This window comes from Pediculus humanus, genomic scaffold, assembly GCF_000006295.1.
Source record: "Pediculus humanus corporis 1103172108310 genomic scaffold, whole genome shotgun sequence".
NCBI classification, from domain to species: domain Eukaryota; kingdom Metazoa; phylum Arthropoda; class Insecta; order Psocodea; family Pediculidae; genus Pediculus; species Pediculus humanus.
The window spans coordinates 441,548-465,011 of NW_002987879.1; the positions used below are offsets into that span (position 1 = coordinate 441,548).

The window sequence follows — 23,464 nt, forward strand, 5'->3', positions numbered from 1 at the left end:
AATATCGTAAATAAAAAAAGAGACGATGAATGTATGAATGAATGAGGGGAAGAGAGGAGAGGAAGAGACGAGGAGGAGGAGAAATAAATGAATGAAACATATATGAGGAGAAAGAGTAAGGGGAGGTAATGTGAAGGTGGAATTTTTATATGAAAAAAAAAAAAAAATTAAAAAGAAACATTAAAAAAGAGGGGAAAGAGATAAGTGGGCGGAGCATGATTAGGCGAAAAAACGATGAGTTAAAAATTATAAAGGGGAAATAAGGAAGGGGAAAGTGGCGATGGAAAAGATAATAAAAGTGGGATGGGGAAAAAAATGAAAGGCAATCAGAGGGGAAGTACGAAGGTGGAATATATAATTGAAAAAATGAGAGAAACAGGGGGGGAGAGAACGATGGGAAAAAAAGGAGAGGGGAATAGGTGGAGGGGAGAAGTAAGGAATGTTAGGGGAAACGTTAAAAATTTTTTTTTTTTTATTATCGGAATTTTTACGAGATTTTTTTTTTTTTTCTTTTCTTTTCTCTAGTTTTTCAAACAATTTTTTTATTATTATTTTTTTTCATTCAATTTGCAAAAAAATTTGTTAAAGTACTTTAATTTTTTATATATTGTTTTCTCCAGTGATTCCAACCTGGAGAAAAACAAAAAACGTAAAAAAATTATATATATAAATAGGAAAAAAATTTTTTTTTCCATATTTCGAATTCATTTCGCGCTCGAATAATTTTTTTTTTGTTCTCTTTCTCTCTTTCTCTTTCTCTTTCTCTCTCTATATGTATATATATTTATATACATTTAAAATTGTTTTCCTGTCGTTTTTTTTTTTTATCGACTCGATTCCCTTCCTTTTTTTTTTTATTTTCCATCGTTTTCATGTTTTTCCAGTGACGTCAAAAATTTTCACAAAAACTTTTTTTTTTTTTTAGAAAAGCGCATCGTGTAAAAAATTTTTTTTTATAGTCAAATCACGTTTCGAAATAATTTAAATTCTTAAAATTTTCTTTTTTCTTTCCATCTTTTTTCCATACTTTTCTTTCTTTTTCTTTCTTTCTCGTCCTTTTTCTTTTTTTCCTTCATTATTTTCTTTCGTTCTTTTTTTTTATTTTGTCATAAAAATCAGTTTTATCAAATTAATTAAAAAATTCAGAATTAAAAAAATTTATCCGACCGCAGAAAATACCGCGGTAAAAAAATTTTCTTTTTCCCGGATTTTAATTACTTAAAATTTTAAAATTTTATTTTTTATTTTTTTTTGTAGAAAACCCGACAGCATTTTACTTTTTTCCAACTCTCCTCTCATTCTTCTTCCCCGTTTCACCTCTGCAACATTTTCCCCGTTTTTTTTTTTGTAAAAATTTAAATAAGATGAGGTTTTGATAAAAAAGGTTGCGGGGGGAGAAAAGGGGTCAAATGTGAGAAAAGCTCGTAAATCCATTCTTTATGGTCACGGTTACATTGAGTTAAATTGTCGCAAAGATAAAGTAACATGTGGATTACGTATGCATGGGGGCAAAACCCCTTTTATAACTTGTCGACAATAAAAAAAAAATTTTTTTTTTTTGTAAGAGAGAGAGTAAACAAAACCGAGATGTTAATGAAATTATTTTTATTTTTTTATTTTAGCCCGTTGGAATTTACAAAGACAAATACGAATGGGCTGGAAATCAAGAATCTGGAGATTGTTCACTTTTAATTAAACACGTGACTATCGATTTCGATGATGGAGAATGGGAATGTCAAGTAACAGCTTCCGAATTTACCGCACAAGATGCTTTAACGTCTTTACCCGTACGTCTTGTTGTTCGAGGTAAGAAAAAATTATTAATAATAATAATAATCCATTTTTATAAATTTTTTTGATCGGATTTATTACCGAATGGGGGTGAAACAAAGTAAATTTTGTTCCTTTTCCGTTACCATTTTCCACACTTCCCTTTTTCAATATAATCAAACAATCGATAATCAATCAAACAATGGTAAATTGTAATTATAAATTTTCTATTATTTTATTGTTTATCGTAATCGAATTTATTTCAATATAAAAGAAAAATTTTTTTTTTTTTCTTTTCTCATGAATACGTTTCTCATTTTATCATCATCATCATCATCATCATCGTCGTCGTCATCGTCGTTATCAACGTTCTCCAGAACGTATGCGTTTTAACTTCAATTTACCACAAAACGCTGATAAGATAACATTAAGATACATTTTACGTGATGATATAAAAATCAAAATAGAAAAATAAAAAATTTTTAAAAACTGTTTCGCACTTGTTTAACTTATGCAAACGTCGTTTCTTTTTATAATTTAAAAAAATTTTTTCCGTCATGATTTTTCGCACGTTCTGGTCATTCAACTGATATTTCCGGTCGATATTTGTCAAATTTTATCCTTTAAATTTTCGTTTATTAAATTATCAATTTTCGGTGAGACGAGGGGGACGAAAGGAGGCGGGGGGCGAGGGGGGTGATAAGAAGAAAAAGTAGTAAGTTAAACTATGAGAATTCATTTTGAAATTTTTCGGGATTTTAAATAGAGAAAATTTGTTTTTTTGGTAAATGAAAAACATGATGCCAACAATCAAAATAATAAAATTTCTTATTCTTTCTTCCTACACGAATAAATTTATTATATTCTTGTTCCACGATTTTCTTTGACGTCACGTCATGTTGTTGTTGTTGTTTTGAAAAGGAAAAAAAAAAAAATTTTTTTCCCCATCAACGTTATAACGTAATCAATTAAACGTTTTTAAAATGAGAAAATGGCTTTTCTTTTTCTCCAGTTTTTGGAAAATGATTTCCTGTCGTCTGCTATTTAATTTTAATATTTATCTTAGGGTAGTATGCAAAAAAAAAAAATTTCTTATAATTATTTACATTGCATTTTTATACGGAATAAAATTCGGTTTTCTTTTTTTTTTTCTTCTGAACTTTTTGGAAGAAAATTTTTTTATTTTTTTTCCAGCATCACAAAACTTCTCTCCAGCGAATTGTTTTTTTTTTACCATTAATTTAATTAAAATTTTATTCTCGTATGTTGAATCGATTAAAATAAGAAGAATGAAAATGATAAAGGCGTTTTTAACTTATGTCGAATTTTATTTCATTCATTTTCCAAAAAAAAAAAAAACTGGAAATTTATTTTTAAATCTGTTTTTTTTTCATTCTTTTTACGGATTCCAGATTTTTTTTTTTTTGTTTCATTTTATAGATTTTTTTTATTCGTAGTTTTAGTATGACGTCATTTTATGATTATTATCGTGAATATTTTTTTAAAAATTCACGTTTGATGGAACGCGAATCCCGTCGTTGCGTTTTTACTAAAAGAAAATGAGTCGTAACCGCGAGTGCTATTTCATGTACATTTTCCAGTTTTTTAAAAAAAAAAAAATTCTCCAGTAAAATTATCCTTGGGGTGCTTTCAGTCGATGATCAATATCATTATTATTATTATTATTACGTGACATTTTATGTTTTTGTTTGTGACTCTTAATTAGAAATTGATTCTGATGAACAAAACACGAATCGAACGTTTTTTTATACGAGGCAAATTTGAAATGCTGTCGTTTGTGTTTGCTCTGCGTAACGAAAACCCTTTAAAATTATTATTATTATTATTATTATTATTATTATCATCGTTATTATTATTATTATAAATGTAAGTGACGTGTCGTAAGTAAAAGAAAAAAAAGAAAAAAAAAGCTTGAATTGTTGAGATTTTATTTTTTTCTCCACATTTTTTTTTATGAAACAAACGAAAAAAAAAGAAACAACAACAACAAACAACAAACAATAACAAACAACAACAAACAAAAACGCCCATTTCTACTCCTGTCAATTTAAATTTGGCATAACTAAACGAAAAGTTTTTTTTTTTTTTTCTCGTGTCTGTTTTACTTTTCGTTTGTCTATTTAACCTTTCCCATTTATTTTAGTTTTTTCCTTTTTTTTTTAGGAGGGGAGAAGGGGAGGAGGTTTTGTTTGTTTTTGTTGTTTTCTTCTGCATTTTAACTTTTTTTTTTTTAAACAAATAAAAAAACTATTAATTAATTTTTTTTTTGGGTTTTTTTTTTACGTTTGGGGAAAACGTTTTTTAACTTTCGTGGGTTGAACGTTTTTTTTTCCGATTCCTGTCGTTTCCGCCCTCTACCTCCCCTTCCGCTCTTTCCTTTTTTTTCCGATTCTTCTCGTTCCCGCTCTCTACTCCCCTTCTTTTTTTTTCTAAAAAAAAAATTTTTTCTTGTCGTTTTTTTTTGGTAAACAAATTAAATTTAAATAAAAAAAGAGACCGTAATTGATTTTTTTTTTGTTTTGAATTTTTAAACAATACGTAAAACGTGCCACGACGACGACGACGATGATGATGATGATGATAATAATATAAAAGGTTAAATTTTTAATTTTTAATAATTTTTTTAGGTGGGGGAAGGGGGGGCTAAGGGGGGCAAAAAAAAACTTTAGTTCAATAAAATGTTAACGGTTTGCAAATTAACCTTTCAAATTTTTTTTTTCGACGTGTAAATAGATAAATAAAAAACGAAAAAAAAAATTTGTGTATAAGCTAAACGTTTTATTTGTTTTCTCCCACACTCCCGTCCTCCAAAAAAAAAAAATTAATTTTTATGACGTAATAAAACACGAGAAATAAAAATTTTTTATCAAAATGGCGGATGAATCGAATCATTTTATTAAATGTAAGAAATAAACGTGAAGAAAAAAGAAAAAAAATCGCAAAGTTTTCGGTTTGTTAGTAAACAATCGAGCGGGGGGGTAGGGAGGTAGAGGGTTGGATGGAGAGCGGGAAAGTAAGGAAGGAGAATCACGAGAGTGGAGAGGAGAGGTGGGAATTTAATATCCGACGTCACGTTTGAAAAAAATTTTTTTTTTTGTTTGTAAACGTTCGAGCGGGGGATCGGGGGGGAGGATTGGAAAATGAATGAACGAAGTGTGGGGGTGAGAAGGTGGAAATTTAATATTTGACGTCACGTTTAAAAAAAAATGGGAGAGGGTAGGGGGGTGGCAAAAGGAATATGCATATGTTTTTTAATATTTTAGATTTTAATGTAAAATTTAATCTCGAAGCTTTCCCTTTATAAAAAAAAAAAAAAAAAACGTGGAAAGTACACAGCATGAATCTAAAACCACGACAAAAGCTTTTGCTTGACTAAAGGTTTTTTTTTTCGTATAAAATTAAACCGTGCAAAAAAAAAAACAGAAAAAACAGAAAAAAGGGAAAACATTGGCATTTTTTTTCCGAAGCGTTTATCGAGTTAGATTTATTTTATTTATTTTTTTTTAAGAGAGGGAAGAGGGAGGGAGAGAGGCTAGGGGTTTGTTAGAATCAAGAGATTGAGGTTAAATTGGAAGGGGGATTGGAAAAACGTGGGAGAGGGGGTAAGAGTTTGTTTAAAAAAAAAAAAACCGCAACAAAGATTACAACAAACAATTTAATTGGCTTTGAGTTTCTTTTGATTTAGAGTTTTTATGTTACCCCCGACCCCATCCTTTTTCCCCCTTTCTCCCTCTCTCTCTCTATCTTTATCTGTTCCATAAAAGAATAAGGTATAAAGCTTTGAGAAAGGATTGAAGCTTTTGTTGTTCGAATGAAATTTTTTTTTTTAAAAATACATTTAAAAGCTTCTCTCATTGGATTTAACTTTAAATTTGTTTACTTTCTTTTTTTATTAAATTGAAAAGTAGAAAAAATGGCCTAATGATTAATTTATAACAAAAAAAAAAAATTTTAAGGATATTATCCATTTTTTCTTTTTTTCTCTATACGGTAGCCATTTTCCTTTTTTCCTTTTTTTTCCTTTTGGCCTTTTTCAAGATTTAAAACAAAAAAAAAAAAAAAAAGAAAACCTTTTATTCTATTATTTGAAAAATCGGAATTGTCAACAAAAGCGATCTCATTATTTCCTCTCTCTCTCCCTCCCTCCCTCTCCCTCTCTTTCTATCTCTCTCTCTATCTCTCTGTGTTCATTCAATCGTAAAAATTTTCTATTAAAAAAAAAAAGAAAAAAAAATAATTTTATTTTTTTTTACCTTCTTCCACGTTAACCTGTTAAGGTTTTTAATCAACCTTTTTACTCGTTGCACGTCGTTTACTTTCAACAATCCCCGGAGGTTCTTCGCTTCCTTTTAAAATTTTTCCTTTTTCCTTCTTCATTCCTCTCTCTATCTCTCTCCCTCATAAAAAATTCAGGGCGTTACGCAATGAAACCTGAAAAAAAAGACGAAATCTTAGGTACGATTGCATAATCATTATCATTTTCATCATTTTTTTGTAAAAATCTCTTTCGTAATAATTTTATTATTATTATTATTATTATTATTATTATTTTATTCCATTTTTAAAAATCTTATCAAAAAGAATAATAAAAGGAAAAGTAAAAGGAAAAAAATGAATGGTATATCGAAGGTAGATCAAAGGATTACATCGAGTGACGTCATAGAAAAAAAAAAATTTTATATACATTTGTTTTTCGTTTGAATTTTTTAGGCGCGCGTTTATCGCGACGTGACGTCATAATTTTAAAACGATTTTCTTTATATGTAAATAAATTATTTACGTGGAAATAACAAAAAAAAAAAAATAATAATTTACTAAATCCACGACTAAAATTAAAAAAAAAAAAAAAAAAAATTATTTATTTACTGATGTTTTTTTTTTAAGGCGCCGATTTCCGGATTTTGGGAAAGATGGAGAGATGAAGGAAGGGTGGGAGGGGGGAAAAGTTTTTTTTTCCCTCCCCAAACGGAAATTAAAGTAAAAAAAAAAATAAAAAACATTTTAAAAAGTCGAATCCGTCGAAATAGAAAAAAAAAGGATTTTTTTTTTAAAACCGAAAGCTTAAATAATGTTCCAGAACAAAAACATTTTTTTTTGTTTCTTAAATTCCAGGATTCCCAAAAAAAAAAAACAGAAGAAAACTTTTTTAATTTTTTTTTCCGAATTCACATATAAGTAATAATAATAATAATAATAATAATAATAATAATAATAATAATATTTAGGGAAAGGTATTTAAATAGGGGGAACATTTTTTTTTTGTGTGTTTGAAAACTACTATTTACGAATAGGTGACAAGATAAACATGTAAAAGATTTTGGATGTCGGCTTTTTTACGACGTTGACAAATTTAAATTTTTTTTCATCGAATGAAAAGGAGGAAACATGACGAAAAAATATTGGAAACAAGACGAATTTTAAATTTTCCCTCCATTTTTTTCTTTTTAATTAAAATTCATTTCCTTCCGCCGGATGATTTATTTTGCACAGAAAAAATTTATTTTTTTTTTTTTGTTAATTCCTGTTGCGAATATAACGAACGTACCTTTTCCAGACGACGTGTTTATTACGTGTCAGGTACTAACGACGATGACGTCATCATTCGTTAAAATTAAAAAAATTCTTCTGCTTCTACTCCCACTTTTCTGCATATTTGTAATGAAATAATTAATTTTTACGTCGAAAACTTTTTTTTTTTGTAATAAAAAATGTTGATAATTAAATTAATTTGAAGAAGAGATGAACGTGTAATTAATTACTGCTACTGCTACTACTAGTTACACGTGTTGTCACGAAAGAAAAAAAATGGAGGGGGAGAGGAGGGAAAGGAGAGTGAGAAAAGAATTTTTTTTTTTTTGTTGAAAGTCCCGATCGTTCGTCAAATTTTGTTAAAAATTGTTTTTAACGTGAAAATTAAATTTTTTAGTGATGAGAAAAGAGGGAGAGGGAAGGGGGAAAGGGGGGAGTGTGAAAGGAGTGGCCGAAGATTCGAGAAAAATTTTTTTTTATTTTTTTTTACTGATTTTTCGTTTGGGAATCTGAAAAATTATCATTCGAGAGGGAAAAAATTTTTTTTTTTACGAGCGTAACGAAAGGTTCAAATGAAAAAAAAAAAAAAAAAACGTGGAAGTAGAATATTAATATGATCAATTATCTTACTTTTTTTTCTTTCTATTTAATTACAGTTGCTCCTCAGTGGCCACGTATCGAAGTTAACAGTACAACAATATCTCCTGGAAACAATATAAGTTCAGACATTGGAAAAACAATCACGGTTAAATGTTTGAGTCGTTATGGAAATCCTCCAGCGAGACTTAAATGGTTTTTAGGTAGTAAATTTTTACTTTTTACCTTTTTTTTCTGGAATGGTAAAAATAGATTGATATTAAAATATTTAATAAATGACCATTGCATTTAAAAAAAAAAAAAACTTTTCTGGAGAAACTGGAACACAACAAACAAAAGAAAATATATGAAAAAAGATTTTAAATTAATTTCAATATTTTTTTTATTTTTTTTAATGAAAGAATTTTCTAGGAATTTTCCTTTTTTTAAAGTTATAGTTCGATAAAAAAAGGATGGGGAAGGGGGAGGGGAAGGGGGAAGAGAGGAACCCAAAAGGAAAAACCGGATATTTTAAAAATTGTAAAAAAAAATACAAAAAAAAAATGGCGGAAAATCTTTTTTGTTTTTAAATAAATATTTCTCTTTAGTTAAAAAAATCTGGAATTTCCTTGATAAGTTTTTGTGGGGGGGAGGGAGAGCACGGGGGGGGGGGCTTTAAACAAATGATGAAATGTTAAAAGACAAATTATCCAAAAAAAAAAAAAAAAAGGAAAAAAAAGTCTGGAGTTTTTCTTCAAGCGAATTATATAAATAATTCATGAATCGAATTTTTTTTTCTTTTCTCCAGTAAAAAAAAATAAAATTTTTCTCCAGTACAAAAACCAAAAAAAAAACCGAAAAAACATACAAAATAATTTTTTAAATTAAAAATTTTTTTTTTTTTCAATCATCGAATAAAAAAATTTTTTTTTTTAACGTGGCATCAGACAAAATAAATAAATAGATAAAATTTTTTTTTCCAGTTTTCCAGGTTGTTCCCCTTCCCTCCCCTCGATTAAAATTAATTTGTGAATAAAGAATAATAATAATTTATTTATTTATTTATTTCTCAAGGGGATAAGGAACTTTTGGTCGGAAGTAAACAAACAAACGTACCGGAAGTTGATAATAATCGCACGTGGGTTGCAACATCCTTATTAGACATTGTCTACACGAAAGATTTATATGGTCGTACTCTGAGATGCGTCGCATTACATAAATCATATCCGAAAGAATCTCAGGAAGTTCAAGTTCGATTGGATGTTAAATGTAAGTAGTGCCTTTTAAAATCTAAAATACATTAATAAATAAATAAGTGACGTCATACTTTTCAATTAATAATAATAATAATAATAATAATAATTTAAACCGGTTGATGTTAATAATTGATCTTACGTCTTAGTTTTTTTTTCTTTTTTTTTCCTTCTTCCTCCATTTTTAATAATTTTTTATTATTATTTTTTTTTTTCTTTTCTTTTTCTTTCTTCCTTTTCTTCCTTTTCTTCTGCTTCTTTTTCTTTTTCTTCTTCCACTTCAAGTTTCAAACATTTTTCATAGACGTCAAAATTTTTTTCTTTTTTAACTTGACATTCTGTCTAATTTAAACTTTTTTTTTTTTTTTTTAATGACTCAAAATTCAGTTTCGTCTTCTTTCTTTGATCCCTTTCTTCCTCTCTCCCCTTCTTTTTTTTTTTAAACCTTATTAAATAAAAAAAAAAAAAAAAGAAAAGTGAAAAAGTTAAAATGGGAAAAAGTGAATTGAAAAATAACTGACGTTTAATAAAAGATGGCGGTGAAATAAAAAAAATAAAAAAAAAAATTATGGAGTGGATAATGGAAAAATTATTATTATTATTATTATTATTTTTTTTTTTTGTTTGTTTGTTTGTTTGATTTAAATTTTTAAATGGAGATTAAAAATTAAACGATTAAAAATTCTTTTTGAGTTTGATGAATGAATGAATGAATGGATCGACGTTTGATTTGAAGGCGGGAAATGTGAGGGGGAGGCGGGAGGGGAGAGTAGGTAGGGGGAGGATGGAAAGTTTTACCGGAAGTGTTTTTTTTTTTTTTGTTATCATTCAATTAAAAAAAAAAATAAAAACGAAACGCGAGCGAGGAGGGATAAAGAAAAAAAAATTTTAATTTTCTTCCACGAATTCAAATTTACCAGAGTTCAAAGAACAAAAATTCACGACTGGCAAGTGTGCGTGCATGCGTGCGTACGTGCGTGCTCGCGTTCGTTTTTTTTTTTTTTTTTTGATACCTTTTGATATCCCCTCAGGTGTTTTGCGGAGGGAGGACAACAAAAAAAAAATTCAAAGGAAAATCTCGTTATGGAGAAAAAAAAAAAATTACCCGGAAGCTGTTTTTCTTTTTTTTTTTTTATATCATTCTCCAGCTTATTTTTAATCATTATTATCATCATTATCATTATTATTATTATTTATTAAATTTTTTATTATTTTAAAAGCGGATGTATTTTTTTTTTATATACATACACTCGGAGAAGTTTCATTTTATTTATTATTACTATTATTATTTTAACCAATGACGAACGTCAATCATAAATTCCGGAAGTGACTTTATATATTTACGATAAAATAAAAAATAATAATGATAATAATTTTTTTTTTTTTTTGGTAAAATCGCTTTGTTTGCTTTTTGTTTTTATGTTTTTTTTGGCTGAATTAGTTGTCGGTTGTTTGTTGCGTGGGTGCGTGCGTGCTGGCGTTTGTACATATATAAATTTATATAATGGGAGTCGTCTGGAGCGTATCGTCGTTTGTTGGCTATTGTTTTTTTTTCCATCATCATTATTATTATTATTATTTAAATTTACGACACGAAAAAACTGGTGTAAAATTTACGAGAGAGTGGGGAGAGAGAGAGTGGAATCGGGGGGGAGGATTTTTTGTAACAATCTACCGTGAATAATGATAACGAATGATTCGCGTTTCTTTTTTTTTTTTTTTTTGTTAAATGAAAGACCAACAAACAACTCGAACGAGTAATAATAATGATAATAATAATAATAATAATAATAATAATAAATAAATAAATAAATAAAAGCGCGGGAGATTCAAATGAGGAAGAAAATAAAAAATGAAAAAAAAAAATTTAACGGTATTATAAATTTCAAAAAAAAACAAACAAAAACAAAAAATTTAACGGAAATTGCTTCTGCTGATGCTGCTTCTACTGCTGTCGTCATCGTTATTATTATTATTATTATTATTATTATTATTTGTTTATTATCATGTGTGTGATTTTTTATGTTAAAAAAAAAAAAAATTATTATTGAGAGGCTGTTTCGATGATTAAAAAATACTTTTAAAAAAAAAATAATAAAAAAAAATGTATCGTGGAATTAGACTAATCGATTATCGGTTTATATATATATGAACGATAAAGTTCTTATCATTTAATCGATACTAAAAAAAAAAAAACCGTTATTGAATATTAATAAGTGAAATTTCCTTCGAGCGTATATCAATAATTAATTTTGCAATGTTTTGATATTTGAATGACTCCCAAAGAGCTTTCTCTCTCTCTCTCTTTACCTTTCTCTCTTTCTCTCACTCTCTCTCTTTCCCTTCTTATTTTATTTTATTTTTTTCAATCCTTTTTACTTTCTTCTCCTCCTTAGTAAATTTTTATTTTTTTTTCATTTGATTGCTTTGCTCGCTTTTTCTTGTTTTTTTTTTTTTTTTTAAATTAAATTTTTGACGTTTGATGTTTTTCCTTTCCCCTCTCTCTCTTTCTCTCCTTCCTTTCATTCTTTTTTTCCTCTTCATTTATTTCACTTTTTTTTTTTTAAAATGTTCCAGGTGTTTTTTCCAGAATTTCCAATTAACTTTCTTTTCTTTTTTTTTTTTTATTTCTTTTTTTAATGAATTATTTTTATTTTATTTTACATTTGAAATTAAAAAAAAAATAATAATAATAATAAAAAGGTATTTTTTTTTTTTAAATGATACGTCAAAACCAAACAAAAAGTTTAAAATATTGATAATGATAATAAAATTTTTCCCGTTTGTTTTTTTATTTTATTTTTACCATCCGTGTACGAGTAATTGCGTGGCATCCAATTCCGGGTCTTCCATTTTTTTTTTATCACTCTTAATATTATTATGTATTATTTCTTCCCAAAATTTCATGACGTTTAATTTTAAACTGTTGGATGCTGTTAAATTACTTCCGATGTCTAAATATTCTTGAGTTTCATCCGTGAATGGATTCCATTTTGTGTCAACGAATTCATCCAACTCCGGAGTCGGATCCCTTTTAATAATAAAAAAATAAATAAATGGGGGAGAAAGGGGGAGAGAAAAACTTTCTTCATTTACACACACACACTCACCCCGTTTTAGCAAAATTCGTCCACATTTTTGTCATTTTTTCAACCATGATTTCATCTTCGGGTAATGCGCTCGTCGTTTCGTATCTTTGCTTTCCACAATTCTTATGAAAATCCGGAGTGTAAAATAAATATCCCAATTCATCCGCGTGCGAAACTCCAGTAACGTTTTCCATATTTGCAGAAGCTTTGTAAACTGCGTAACCGCCATCGTATGTAAAATGATAATTGTAAACCGGATGTGACGAATGTTTTGCCATTAAACTTGTTGCCAATTGTATGGGTAATATGAAATTGACGTCACCGATAAGCTGTGAAATATTTTTTTTTTAAATTAAAATTCTCCAGCAAGCAACTTGTCACCGGAGGAGGGAGGGGGCCAAAAAAAAAATTATTTCATTTTCTGTTATTATTATTATTAATAAATAATTGATTGGTTTTAATTATTCTTTATGACGTAATAATTTAAAAAAAAAAAAAGGCGAATCGAATTAATCATGTAATAAATAACATTGTTTGTTTATCCCTCTCTCTCTCTCTTTCTCTTTCTCTTTCTCTTTCTCTCACTCACTCACCTCTAAAACTTTGAACGTTTGCTGATGGTTGACTAATTTATTATTAAAGTAAAATTTGGATATTGCTTCGTGGACTTTTATGGCTGGAATCGAAAGAGGTTTCAAATTTAACTGAGTCGGTGCGAGACGTGATAAATCCATGCCGAGTAACGTCAACAACAAACCGGACAAACTCTTGTCGTTAAAAACTGAAAGGACATATATGCGAGTATGCATTTTATAGAATTAAAAACTTTTTGACACAAAGTGACGTCATTAAATTTAAAACTTACCTGGATAAACTAAAAGTCCTTCGTCTGAATTTGAACCGATTATTACTGGAACTTTTGTGAAATTTCCAAAAAACATTAAATTAAATGGATCTTCGGTAAGGAAAGCTCCAGTCACGTTCGGTTCCTTTGTCGGTTCGAACGCGATGACGTCCATGCTCGTCAAATCCTAATTTAATTAATTAATAAATTAAATTTTATCCGTGAAAATCGAGATTAATTTTAAATAATGATGATGATGGTACCTGAACGCCTAATATTTGCTGTTGTTTTTCAGCCAAAACTTCCGCTGTCACGTTTTGCAAGCACAATAATAATTTCGTTGAATTCTTCGCTTTGCATTTTAAACTGTCTCCTAATTTTTTAGCTTTTTTAAGAGCGGCTTCCGGTTTCGAGTATGCCCACGATGAGAGAACGGTTCCGCTGTCCATAATTGCACTTCTGAACAAACCTGAATAAAAAAAAAATTACCATATATATTTTAAATAACCCAAAAAACTGTCATCGACCGTTTTACGACCGGTTCTGATTTTTTTTTTCTTTTTAACCTTGGGATTCTTTCGATAAAAGATGATAATTAACGGAAGCGGATCCCGCGCTTTCTCCAAAAATAGTTATCTTATCGGGATCACCGCCGAAAGCTTGAATATTATTTTTAACCCATTTCAAAGCCAAATTTTGATCTTTGAGACCTGCGTTACCCGACACTTCGGAATTTTGCAAACTCAAAAAACCTAAAAAAAAAAAAAAAAGTCAGAGATTTTTATTTCCCTTTTACAAGCCCGTCGAAAAGAAAAAATTATCATTATTATTATTTATTATTTACCGAAAGCTCCCAAACGGTAATTAATTGTAACGACGACGACGTCTTTTTCAATTAGAAAATCCGGTGCGTTTATGCTTTCGTAACTGCTCCCGCTTAAAAAAGCTCCCCCGTGTATGTAAACCATGACGGATTTTAAATTTTCATTTTTATTTTTTAAAAATTTCAAATTCGGTGTGTAAACGTTTAAAAACAAACAATCCTCGCTGAAATCTTCTTTTAATTCTTTCGATACGGAATTAAATGATCCCTGCATGCATCCCGGTCTCTGATACGTCGCATTATACACGCCCTCCCAATTTCCTTTTTCTACCGGATTCTGCAAAAAAAATCATCATTATTATCATCATCATTATCATCGTCATCATCATCAACATCATCATCACCATCATCATCCGCCCTTTTTCCACAAAATTTAATGACGTCACACGCAAACGAACACAAATAATATATATAAATAAAAATTATTATCATCATCACAATATGTCAAAATCCTACCTTGAATCTCAGGTTTCCGACGGGAGGTTCGGCATACGGAATCCCACGAAATCCAGCAAAATCCTTTTCCAACCTGCAACTCCTTCCTAGAAAACCTTTTACGACGCCATTTTTAGTTTCCACTTGTAAATATTTCTCGTTGAAAAAACCATAAAATTCATTTTTCGTTATTATTTTATAACCGTTTAAATATTGAACCGGAAATGATAAAGTCAGAAAGGTGAAAAAAACAAAAAACGTTTGAGTTTTTTTCATTTTGAAAATTCGCGCCAAACAACGACGACGAATTTAATAATAATAATAACACAATCGTTAAAATTTGGTTGTTGTTGTTGTTGTTGTCGTCGTCGTACGAGTAACGTTTAACAATTTCCGTTTTAATAAATTTTTAATGCTTTTATATAGTTTTTTAAATACCCCCCCAAAAAAAAAACTTGGGAAAATGATTCCGCGTAAGATAAGATTGTGGGCATTAAACCTGATTTAAACGTTGTATTAACATTTAAGTCATTGTCAAGTGCAAGGAAACGATCATCATCATCATCATCATCATCAAGGTAATTAAATAATAATAATAATAATAATAAAACGATAAGAATTTTTATTATAAACAAAATAGTAAGTACGAGTTATATTCGGTAGATAAAATTTTCCTTAAAAAGAAAATCCTGTGGGTTCAATTTTTAAACAAAAATTTGTGCGTAGTTAAAGTGTAAAAACAAAATGGCGGATATTATTATTTAAAATAAGCTTTTAAGCTTCAAAAAAAAACAATTCCTTTTTTTTTTTATAACGTTACATTTTTAATTATTCGGCTTAAAAAAAAAAAAAAAAAACTCGTAATCGTTTAACTTCAGACATTTCCTTTCGAGATATCGATTAAACCCCATAATAATAATAATTATAATAATAATAAATAAATGCGGAAAAAATTATTTTTTCTCCTCTAGAAGAGAGTGAGTAAGTGAGGGAGTGGGGAAGAGAGAGAGAGAGAAAAAGGATTTTATGATCAAAAGTTAGCAAATTGCCAGATTAAAAGGCTTGAAAAAAAAAAAAAAGACTTTTTATAAACTTTCTTGCTAAAAAAAAAGGAAAAAGGAAAAAAAGGAAAAAAAGGAAAGAAAAAATTACGTTTATCAGAATCGTTTAACCTTTTCAAAATCTTTTTAATAAAAATCTTATTTCTGAGCCTTCTTATTTTATTTTTCTTTTTTTTTTTTTTATATAAAACCTTTCGGTTATTTTTACTAAAAAAAAAAAAAGAAATTTCTAGAAGAAAAACTGATGGGAAAAGTTTCGAAGTGAAACAAAGGAGGAGGGGAGGAAAGAGAGAGGGAAGAAAGGGAAGGGAAGAGAAGAGAAAAAAAACTTTGAAAAAAAGATGAAAATTTCCAAAGAAGAAGAAGAAGAAAAAAAACTACTACTATTATTATTATTATTTTAAATTCTTAATCGAATTTCATCGTTTAAAAAAATTTTTTAGTCAAATTAAATCTAAGAATTTTCATTGGATTTCAATTCCGTTGTTATTATTATTATTATTTTGTTTTCCAGTAAAAAAAAAAAAATTGGAATTAAATATTCGTTTTTTTTTTGTCGGTTGGTTGTTGTTGTTGTTGACGATTTAAAAAAAAAAAAATTTGAATTTGAAATTGGAAAAAAAAAACTTTTCAAAGTCAAAATTTCGATTTCTTTTTTTGTTTTTTATTAATATTTAAAAATTTTCCTGTCTTGACTAAAATATTTTTGGCGCCAAAATTGTTTTTTTTGAAAAATAAGAAAAAAAAAAGAAAAACAATTTCCCCGAATTTCTTTGTTCGATCTCTCGTTTGTTTTATCGTAGTCGTGCAAATTATTATTATTTTAAAAAAAAAAAAGAAAAAAAAGTCGTGGTAGGAGACAAATATATTTTTTTTTTTTTTCAACAGACGCTCCCGAAGTTCGAATAGAAGGAATACCGACGACGGATTTAGAAGAAGGTAGAGATACCGTAGTATTAAGATGCATCGTGGATTCAAATCCACCGTCTGTCGTACGTTGGAAAATCGGTGAACAAAGAATCGTGAGCACTATTGACACGTTACAATTTCGTCCAGTTAAAAGAAGGGATTCGGGATCATATTATTGCGAAGCTGAAAACACAGTCGGTACGAGTAATCCATTATCAGTCGTCATAGATGTTAAATGTAAGTTAAAAATAAATAATCCGTGGATTTATTTTTTTTTTCGGATTATACGCTTTTAATCCAAATAATAATGATAACGTTACTTAATTCGTCACCGACTTAATAATAATAATAATTTTTTTTTTTTTTTTTTCAAAAGATCCACCCAGAATTCGTAAAGTGGGTCCAACGAGATTAATAACAGCGCCGCTTTATTCGGAAGCAACGTTTAGTTGCGAAGCCGAAGGTAATCCTCCACCAGGTTATCAGTGGTTGCAGAAAGTTCCGTCGGCTGGTGACACGCTTTTCACGAGGGGTTCCGAAGCCAAATTAAAAATATTTAACATAACCTACGACTATCAGGGTGAATACATTTGTAGGGTATCGAATAACATCGGAGGAACGGAAAGAAACGTCGACAGCGAACCAATAACGATACAAGTTGTCGGTAAGTTAACCAACCAATTTTAAATTTTCCCGCCAAAAATTGAATTAAAAAAAATATGAAACCATTTCCGTTTTACGTTTTTTAAAGGGATGAAAATTTACCGTAATCATCGTCATTTGTTTCAAAACGTTATTAAAATGAGAAATTTTTTTTTCTTTTTTTTTTTTATTTAAATAAAAAGCTAACAAAAAAAAAAAATAATAATAATAATAATTTTTGGCAACGTGACGAAGATTTTCGTTTTATTTCCTGACGATTTCCCCCCCCCCTCCCCCGCTTTTTATTTAAATAAATTTTTTTTGTTTTATTATTCTTGAGATTTTTTTTTTTTTGGTAATGATTCAAAATGGCGGATCGAAGTAAAAATAAATAAATAAAAAAAATGGAAATTTCCGAGTGCCGAATATTTGCCGGAGACATTTTGTTTTCTCCACTACCCCCTCCCCCTTCTTCTCCCCCGAATTTTTATCCTATCCGTAAAAAAACCTGGGAAAAAAAATTTTTTTCCTTTTTTTTTACATTTCGACAAACAAACAAAAAAAAATGTCCGAACTTTTGTTCGGTCCGAAATTTTTTTTTTTGCCACTTCATTTATTTCCGGTTCCTTTTTTTTCCTTTTATTTAATAATAATAATAATATTTTAAGAAGTGGAACATAAATGTTTGATGTGATTTATGGCACGTTTTCCATTTTTTTTTTTTTTTTTATTATTTTTACGTTCAATGAAAAAAAATAATAAGAAAGTAATAAAAAGTTTATTGCTGACGTTTAAAGAGTTCCTTGCATTTGACAACCAATTTAAACATTAAGTATAAGCGAAAAATTTTGACGTGGAAATAACTTTTTCAAGTTATTTTTTCCTTTTTTTCCTTTTTGCGGTTTTTTCCTTTGTTTTTTCATTCTTATCATAAAATTTTATCACGTAAAAAATTAATCAACGAAAAAAAGTCTGGAGGAAAAAAAAAAAACAAAAAAAATTTTAAAGTTAATTAATAATTATTCTAATGACACTTTGAAATTTTTATTAAAATTATTATCGTTGTTGTTTTTTATCGATTAGGAGCACCTCAAGTTTTAAGACATGCCGGTACTAGAGAAGTACTTGCCGTGAGGGGGGAAGAAGCACTTTTGAAATTAATCGTGTGTGCGGATCCCCGACCTAGGAGAGCAATTTGGGAATGGGGATCGGAATTTGTGGAAGCTGGAAAACCCAATGGAAGGTATCAAGCCGAATTAATAGACGATGAGAGGGAAGACTGCTACGAAGCTCGACTTAGAGTTCAAGATGTCGAACCATCCGATTCTAGAAGTTACTATTTAGCAGTAGAAAATGATAAAGGAACGGATAGGCATTCTGTTCATCTTATCGTCAGGGGTGAGTTTTATTATTATTATTATCAAAAGGCCATGTTTTTTTTTTTGCATGCAATTCCGAAACGCTGCCAACACCACCACCGCCGCCGCCGCCCCCTTTTCATTTTCCCCTCTACCGAAACCTTTTTATAGAATTTCGAAACTGGAAAACAGAGAAAATAGCAGAGTTAAGAGAAAATAAAAATAAAAAAATTTCCCAAAGTTTTTTTTTTACCCTCGTAAATAAAATAATAATAATAATTTTTACATTACGTGCGATTGATTTCTTTAAAAAAAAAAAAAAAAACTTTTAGTTTTGTTTCGAAAAAAAAAATTTCCCATAACATTTTCCGGAAAAACAAAAAACAGGAAACGAATGATAAATAATGTCGAAAATATTATAAAAATAACTCTATCAATTTTTTTTGTTTGCTGTTGCTGTTGCTGCTGTTCCTTTTAAATCTACGTAAGATTATTTTAAATTTATGCTTTTACGCAACAGAAAAAAAAATAGGAAAACAAAACGAACAGGAAAATGAGAGAGAGGGAAAGAGAGGAAGAGAAAGAAGAAAAGCGTGAAAAAAAAAATTTATATATATATAGAAAAGGGTTTAAAAAAAAAAAGAGAGAAAGAGAGAGAGGAAAGGAAGTAAAAGCTTTTTGGTATTTACTCCGTAACGACTTTTCTTTTTCTTTTCTCATAAAAATTTTTCCGTACCTGAAAATAAACGGAAACGAAAAAAAAAAATTATTTTACCTCATTCGATTTTTTTTTCCGAGTCTCGTTTTCGTTACTTCTCATTTCATTTATTATCATTATTATCATCGTTATCGTTATTATCATTATTATTTTTTCTCTCTTTTGTTTTTTTTTTTGTTTCCAACTTTTATTTTTCTCCAGTTGATTATAAGCGAACGACTCCTTCATTTTACTCTTCATTTTTTTTTTCCATCCTCACTTTATTATCTTCTTTTTACCTTTACCATCTTTTTCTTTTCCATCTTCTCCTCCTTCATCTTCTCCATCTCCCTATTCTCCTTCATTTTTTTTCCTTCTCCTTCTCCTCCTCCATCCTCTTTCCCTTCTCCATCTTTTTTTCCTTCTTATTCTTCTTCTCCGTCTCCATCTTTTTTCCTTCTTCTTCTCTTTCATCTTCTTCTTCTTCTCCATCTTTTCCTTCTCTTTATTCTTCCCCTACTTCTCCTCCTTCTCCATTTTAAAAAATATTCATGTCTAACAAAAAAGAAAAAAGAAAATTCAAAATTCAAAATTATTCAAATAAATAATAATAATAATAATAATGATAATAATAATAATAATGATGATGATGATGATGATGATGATGATGATGATGATGATGATGATGATGACGTAAAAAGGAGTAGAAAGAAATTTTTTTTTTTTTTTTTGTTGAAAAATCATACATACGAAAAAGGAAAAATATTATACCGTAAATAAAATGAAATAATTTTAATAATAATAATAATAATAATAATAATAATAATAATAATAATAATAATAATAATAATAAGTCATGCATAAGTTTGATATGAATGCATTTAAAAAAATTTTTTTATTTTTTTTGTTTGAAACTTTAAACGTAAAAATAAGAGAAAATTTTTAATTTAAAAAAAAAAAGCGAAAAAATTTAAATTCAAAAACTTTAAAAATTTTTTTTTTAAATTTTTTCGGTTGGATGGTTAGTTTAGTTAAAGAGTTAGTCAGTTAGTTAGTTAGTTGTTTAGTTATTCAACGATAAAAGTGGTTAATTATCTTAATTACGTTAACTTTTATTATACTTATATGAATTTAAAAAAAACAAACAAACAAACGCTAAGTAAAAAACTTTAAAATTTAAAAAAAAATTATAATAAATCGTTTGAATTGAATTTAATAAAAATACAAAACAATTTCCGTTTCCGATTTTTTTTTTCAAAATGGCGGTGAATTTTAAATATGACGTCATTATTCGAAATAATTGTTTTTTTTTGACGGGGAAAATTAAATAAAAAAAAAAATGAACGGCCATTTTTTTAAATGAGAAAAAAAAAGGTAAAAAGGTTTTAATTTCCGGTTAACTTATGTTTTTGTAAAGGTGGTAAAAAAATGTGGGGAGTATGTGGGGGGTTCGCAGGGTGAGGGAAACGGGGGGATAAAAATTTCAAAACGTATTAAAACAATTGAATTTTGAGAAGAAAAAAAAGTATCCATTTTTTTTTTTTTAATAAATTTGGAAAATGGAATCGAATTTTCTTTTTTTTTACCGAGGGGAGAGGAGGGGGAAATAAAGTTACCGATCGTTTTTTTTTCTTAAAAATCAGATTTTTCATTTAACGAAAAAAAAAAAAACTGACGAGATGTACCTGACGGAAAATGTGAGTAAAAGTTACACGGGAAATATTTTGCAATATAACAACGACAGGAGCAGAGAGCGGAGAGAGAGAGAAGCAGAAGGAAAAAGGAAAAAGCAGACGAAATTTTTTTTTTTAAAACTCGTCTAAAACTTTTATAACCGTCACATTACGTTTTTCTCCCTGAGATGAAATAAAGGGAAGAAATGAAAGGCGGAGGTGAAGCGGGCGCGGGAAAATTCTGAGGGAAAAAAAAAACGAAAAACCCTGAGAAAAGAAATGAAAAATAAAAGGTTGAAAATTTTGTAAAAGGAAAGTTTTTTTTTCTTTCCTCCCCCGTAAAACAATTAAGCCTCTTTTTCTATCTCTTCCTGTCCTTCTCCCCCTCTCCACCGATCTCCTTTCTCTTCCAAGATTTTCCCTTTTTGAAAAATTTTTTTTTTCCAACTTCCCCTAATCAATTACGAGCCGTGTGCGTGTGCGAGTTTCCCTTTCCTTTTTTTCTCCCACGTGACACTTTGGCTCGATTCCATTTTTAAAAAACAAAATCGACGTTTTTTCTGTCCCCCTCCTCCCTAAAAAAAAAAAAAAAATTCGGTTTTTTCTTTCATACCCTTCAGTTAGTTCTAATGTAAATATTATGTAAATAAAATCATCATGGATAATTATCCGGATAAAATTTTTAAAAGTTAAACCTCCCCAAAAAAAAACTAACTAAAAAATTAATCAATAAAAAATCGTCTTCCATCGTGGTAAAAAAAATTTTTTTTTTTTGGGGGGGAAGGACGAAAGGAAAAATTTCCTCTTTAACCCCTCCTGACCTCACGGCCGACCTACTAAAAAAAAATTAATAAAATTTAAAGTCGGATTCGATAATAAAGACGACCCTCGAGAATTTTCTCCCCGGGGGGAAGTGGTGAGGAGGAGGTGGGAAGGTATGGGGAGAGAGGTAGGAGACGGGGAGGGGGTAAGGAGTAGTGGTGGTGGTGGGAACGAAAACTTTGAATTTTCATCCGTCAGTTTTTGTTTTTTTTTTCCACGTAACCATTTTTCCTGGATGCGCACAGCCCGCCCGCGCCCACGCCCACCCCGCCATTGAATGACGTATACATTTATATTTCAAAATGCCTATTGGGTATTGTTTCATTATTACCTTTGTTTTGTTTCCATTTAATTAACGTCCTTTGATTGCGTATTTATATATATATTTTTTTTCGTTTTCCTCCCTAAAGAATTTTCCTTTGCTTACACAATCGCTTTCCACTTTTGCTTATTCGCTTCTTTTTTTCTCCTATTCTCCTTTGCACTATTCTTACATTGTCGCTTTTTTTTTATTATTCCTTTGAATTTTTCTATAATCCTTAGAGATTTTCTTGTGTGCGTTTGTACGCGCGTGTATGTGTGAGTGTGCGTGTGCGTGAGTTTTCAATTCCCCCCCCTTTTTTATTTTATTATATTTGATTTTCAATTTCTTTCTTTTGTAAATTAAATTTTTTTTTTTTTTTGTGAAATGAAAACTTTAAATCGATTTATCGAATATTTTTCCTCCATTTTTTTTTTGTTTTTTTTTTAATTCCAGAGCCAATGTGGACAACCACGCTTCTGAGCATGATGCACCATGGTACGTAGCTTTATCTCTCTCACCTTACACACACTCACTCACACACATTTTGCGCTTATGTAATAAATTAATTAATAACGTACCTTATTAATTTAAATATCAATTTATAATTAAATCTTCGATTATTATCACTGTTATCAATTTTTTTTTTTTTTTTACAGAACCTGTACCTATGACGACGTTAATAAGTATCGCCGCAGGATGCCTCCTTATATTTATATTTTGCGTTTTCATCGCAATTTATGTCGTCAGAAGAGAAAAATGTTGTTTTGCCAGTACGTTTCCCTTGTTTGTTTTTGTTTGTTTATTTTCATTCTTTTTGTCGAATCAATAATTTTTTTTTTTTTTTTTACTTATAAATGTGTTAATAGTTAAATTTTATTCATACGTTTTATTTATTCATTTATTTTTATTTATTAATTTCAGGAAGAGGAGATTTCAGACCGACAGATTTAGAAAGGTGAGACAAAAAAATTTTTTTTTCTTTTTCTTTTTTTTTTATCTTTTTCTTAAATTCTTGATGGGGTCGTGAAATTTTTCATTTTCATTTTTCATTATTATTTTTTTTTTTTTCAATAAAAATCCCGGGCGAGAGAAAAGAAGGGTAAAGGGGGGGGAGGAAAAACGATAAAATTTATTTTTTGACATTCAATTTTACCTAAAACCTTTAATTTAAGTGGAAAAAAAAAATTAATTCTAATGAAGTGTGAATGATTAAGTAATAAAAAAATAATAATAATAATAGATTTATTAAAAACCGAATACATAATAATAATAATAATAATAATAATAATAATAATAATAATAATAAAAGCCAACGGCCATAGCGTGCTGGTCACACCGGTTCCCGTACGATCACCGAAGTTAAGCAGCATCGGGCGTGGTGCAAACTTGGATGGGTGACCGTCTGAGAACGCCACGTGCTGTTGGCTTAAAAGAGAAAAAAAAAAAAATGAGAACAAAACAAAGTAAGAACCAAAAAACAAATCTTGTTCTACTGTCGACCTGAGGCAGCTCGACGAGAACGTGAATTTCACTGCTTCTGACCCTGGCCACTCCAAAGATGTTAGTCACCGGAGCCCAGTTCAGGAGACAAATCGTTC

At 29.1% G+C, this 23,464-nt stretch overlaps 2 protein-coding genes across 2 annotated transcripts; one reads left to right on the forward strand and one right to left on the reverse strand.

Annotated features, from left to right (window-relative positions):
• Positions 1–303: 303 nt before the first annotated feature.
• On the forward strand, positions 304–23,055 carry Phum_PHUM586130 (Neurotrimin precursor, putative; the record flags this gene model as incomplete). The annotated part of the gene is made up of 10 exons (XM_002432419.1): positions 304–337; positions 1,365–1,496; positions 1,642–1,806; positions 7,977–8,120; positions 8,971–9,165; positions 16,350–16,607; positions 16,747–17,034; positions 18,096–18,410; positions 22,523–22,636; positions 23,039–23,055. The coding sequence occupies 10 exons, from the start codon at positions 304–306 to the stop codon at positions 23,053–23,055; spliced, it is 1,662 nt and encodes a 553-aa protein (XP_002432464.1).
• Phum_PHUM586140 (Acetylcholinesterase 1 precursor, putative) lies at positions 11,952–14,676 on the reverse strand (the record flags this gene model as incomplete). Its single annotated transcript, XM_002432420.1, has 8 exons — positions 11,952–12,180; positions 12,260–12,567; positions 12,832–13,019; positions 13,104–13,269; positions 13,346–13,551; positions 13,649–13,834; positions 13,927–14,242; positions 14,422–14,676. 8 exons carry the CDS (start codon positions 14,674–14,676, stop codon positions 11,952–11,954), a joined length of 1,854 nt encoding a protein of 617 aa, XP_002432465.1.
• Positions 23,056–23,464: the final 409 nt, after the last annotated feature.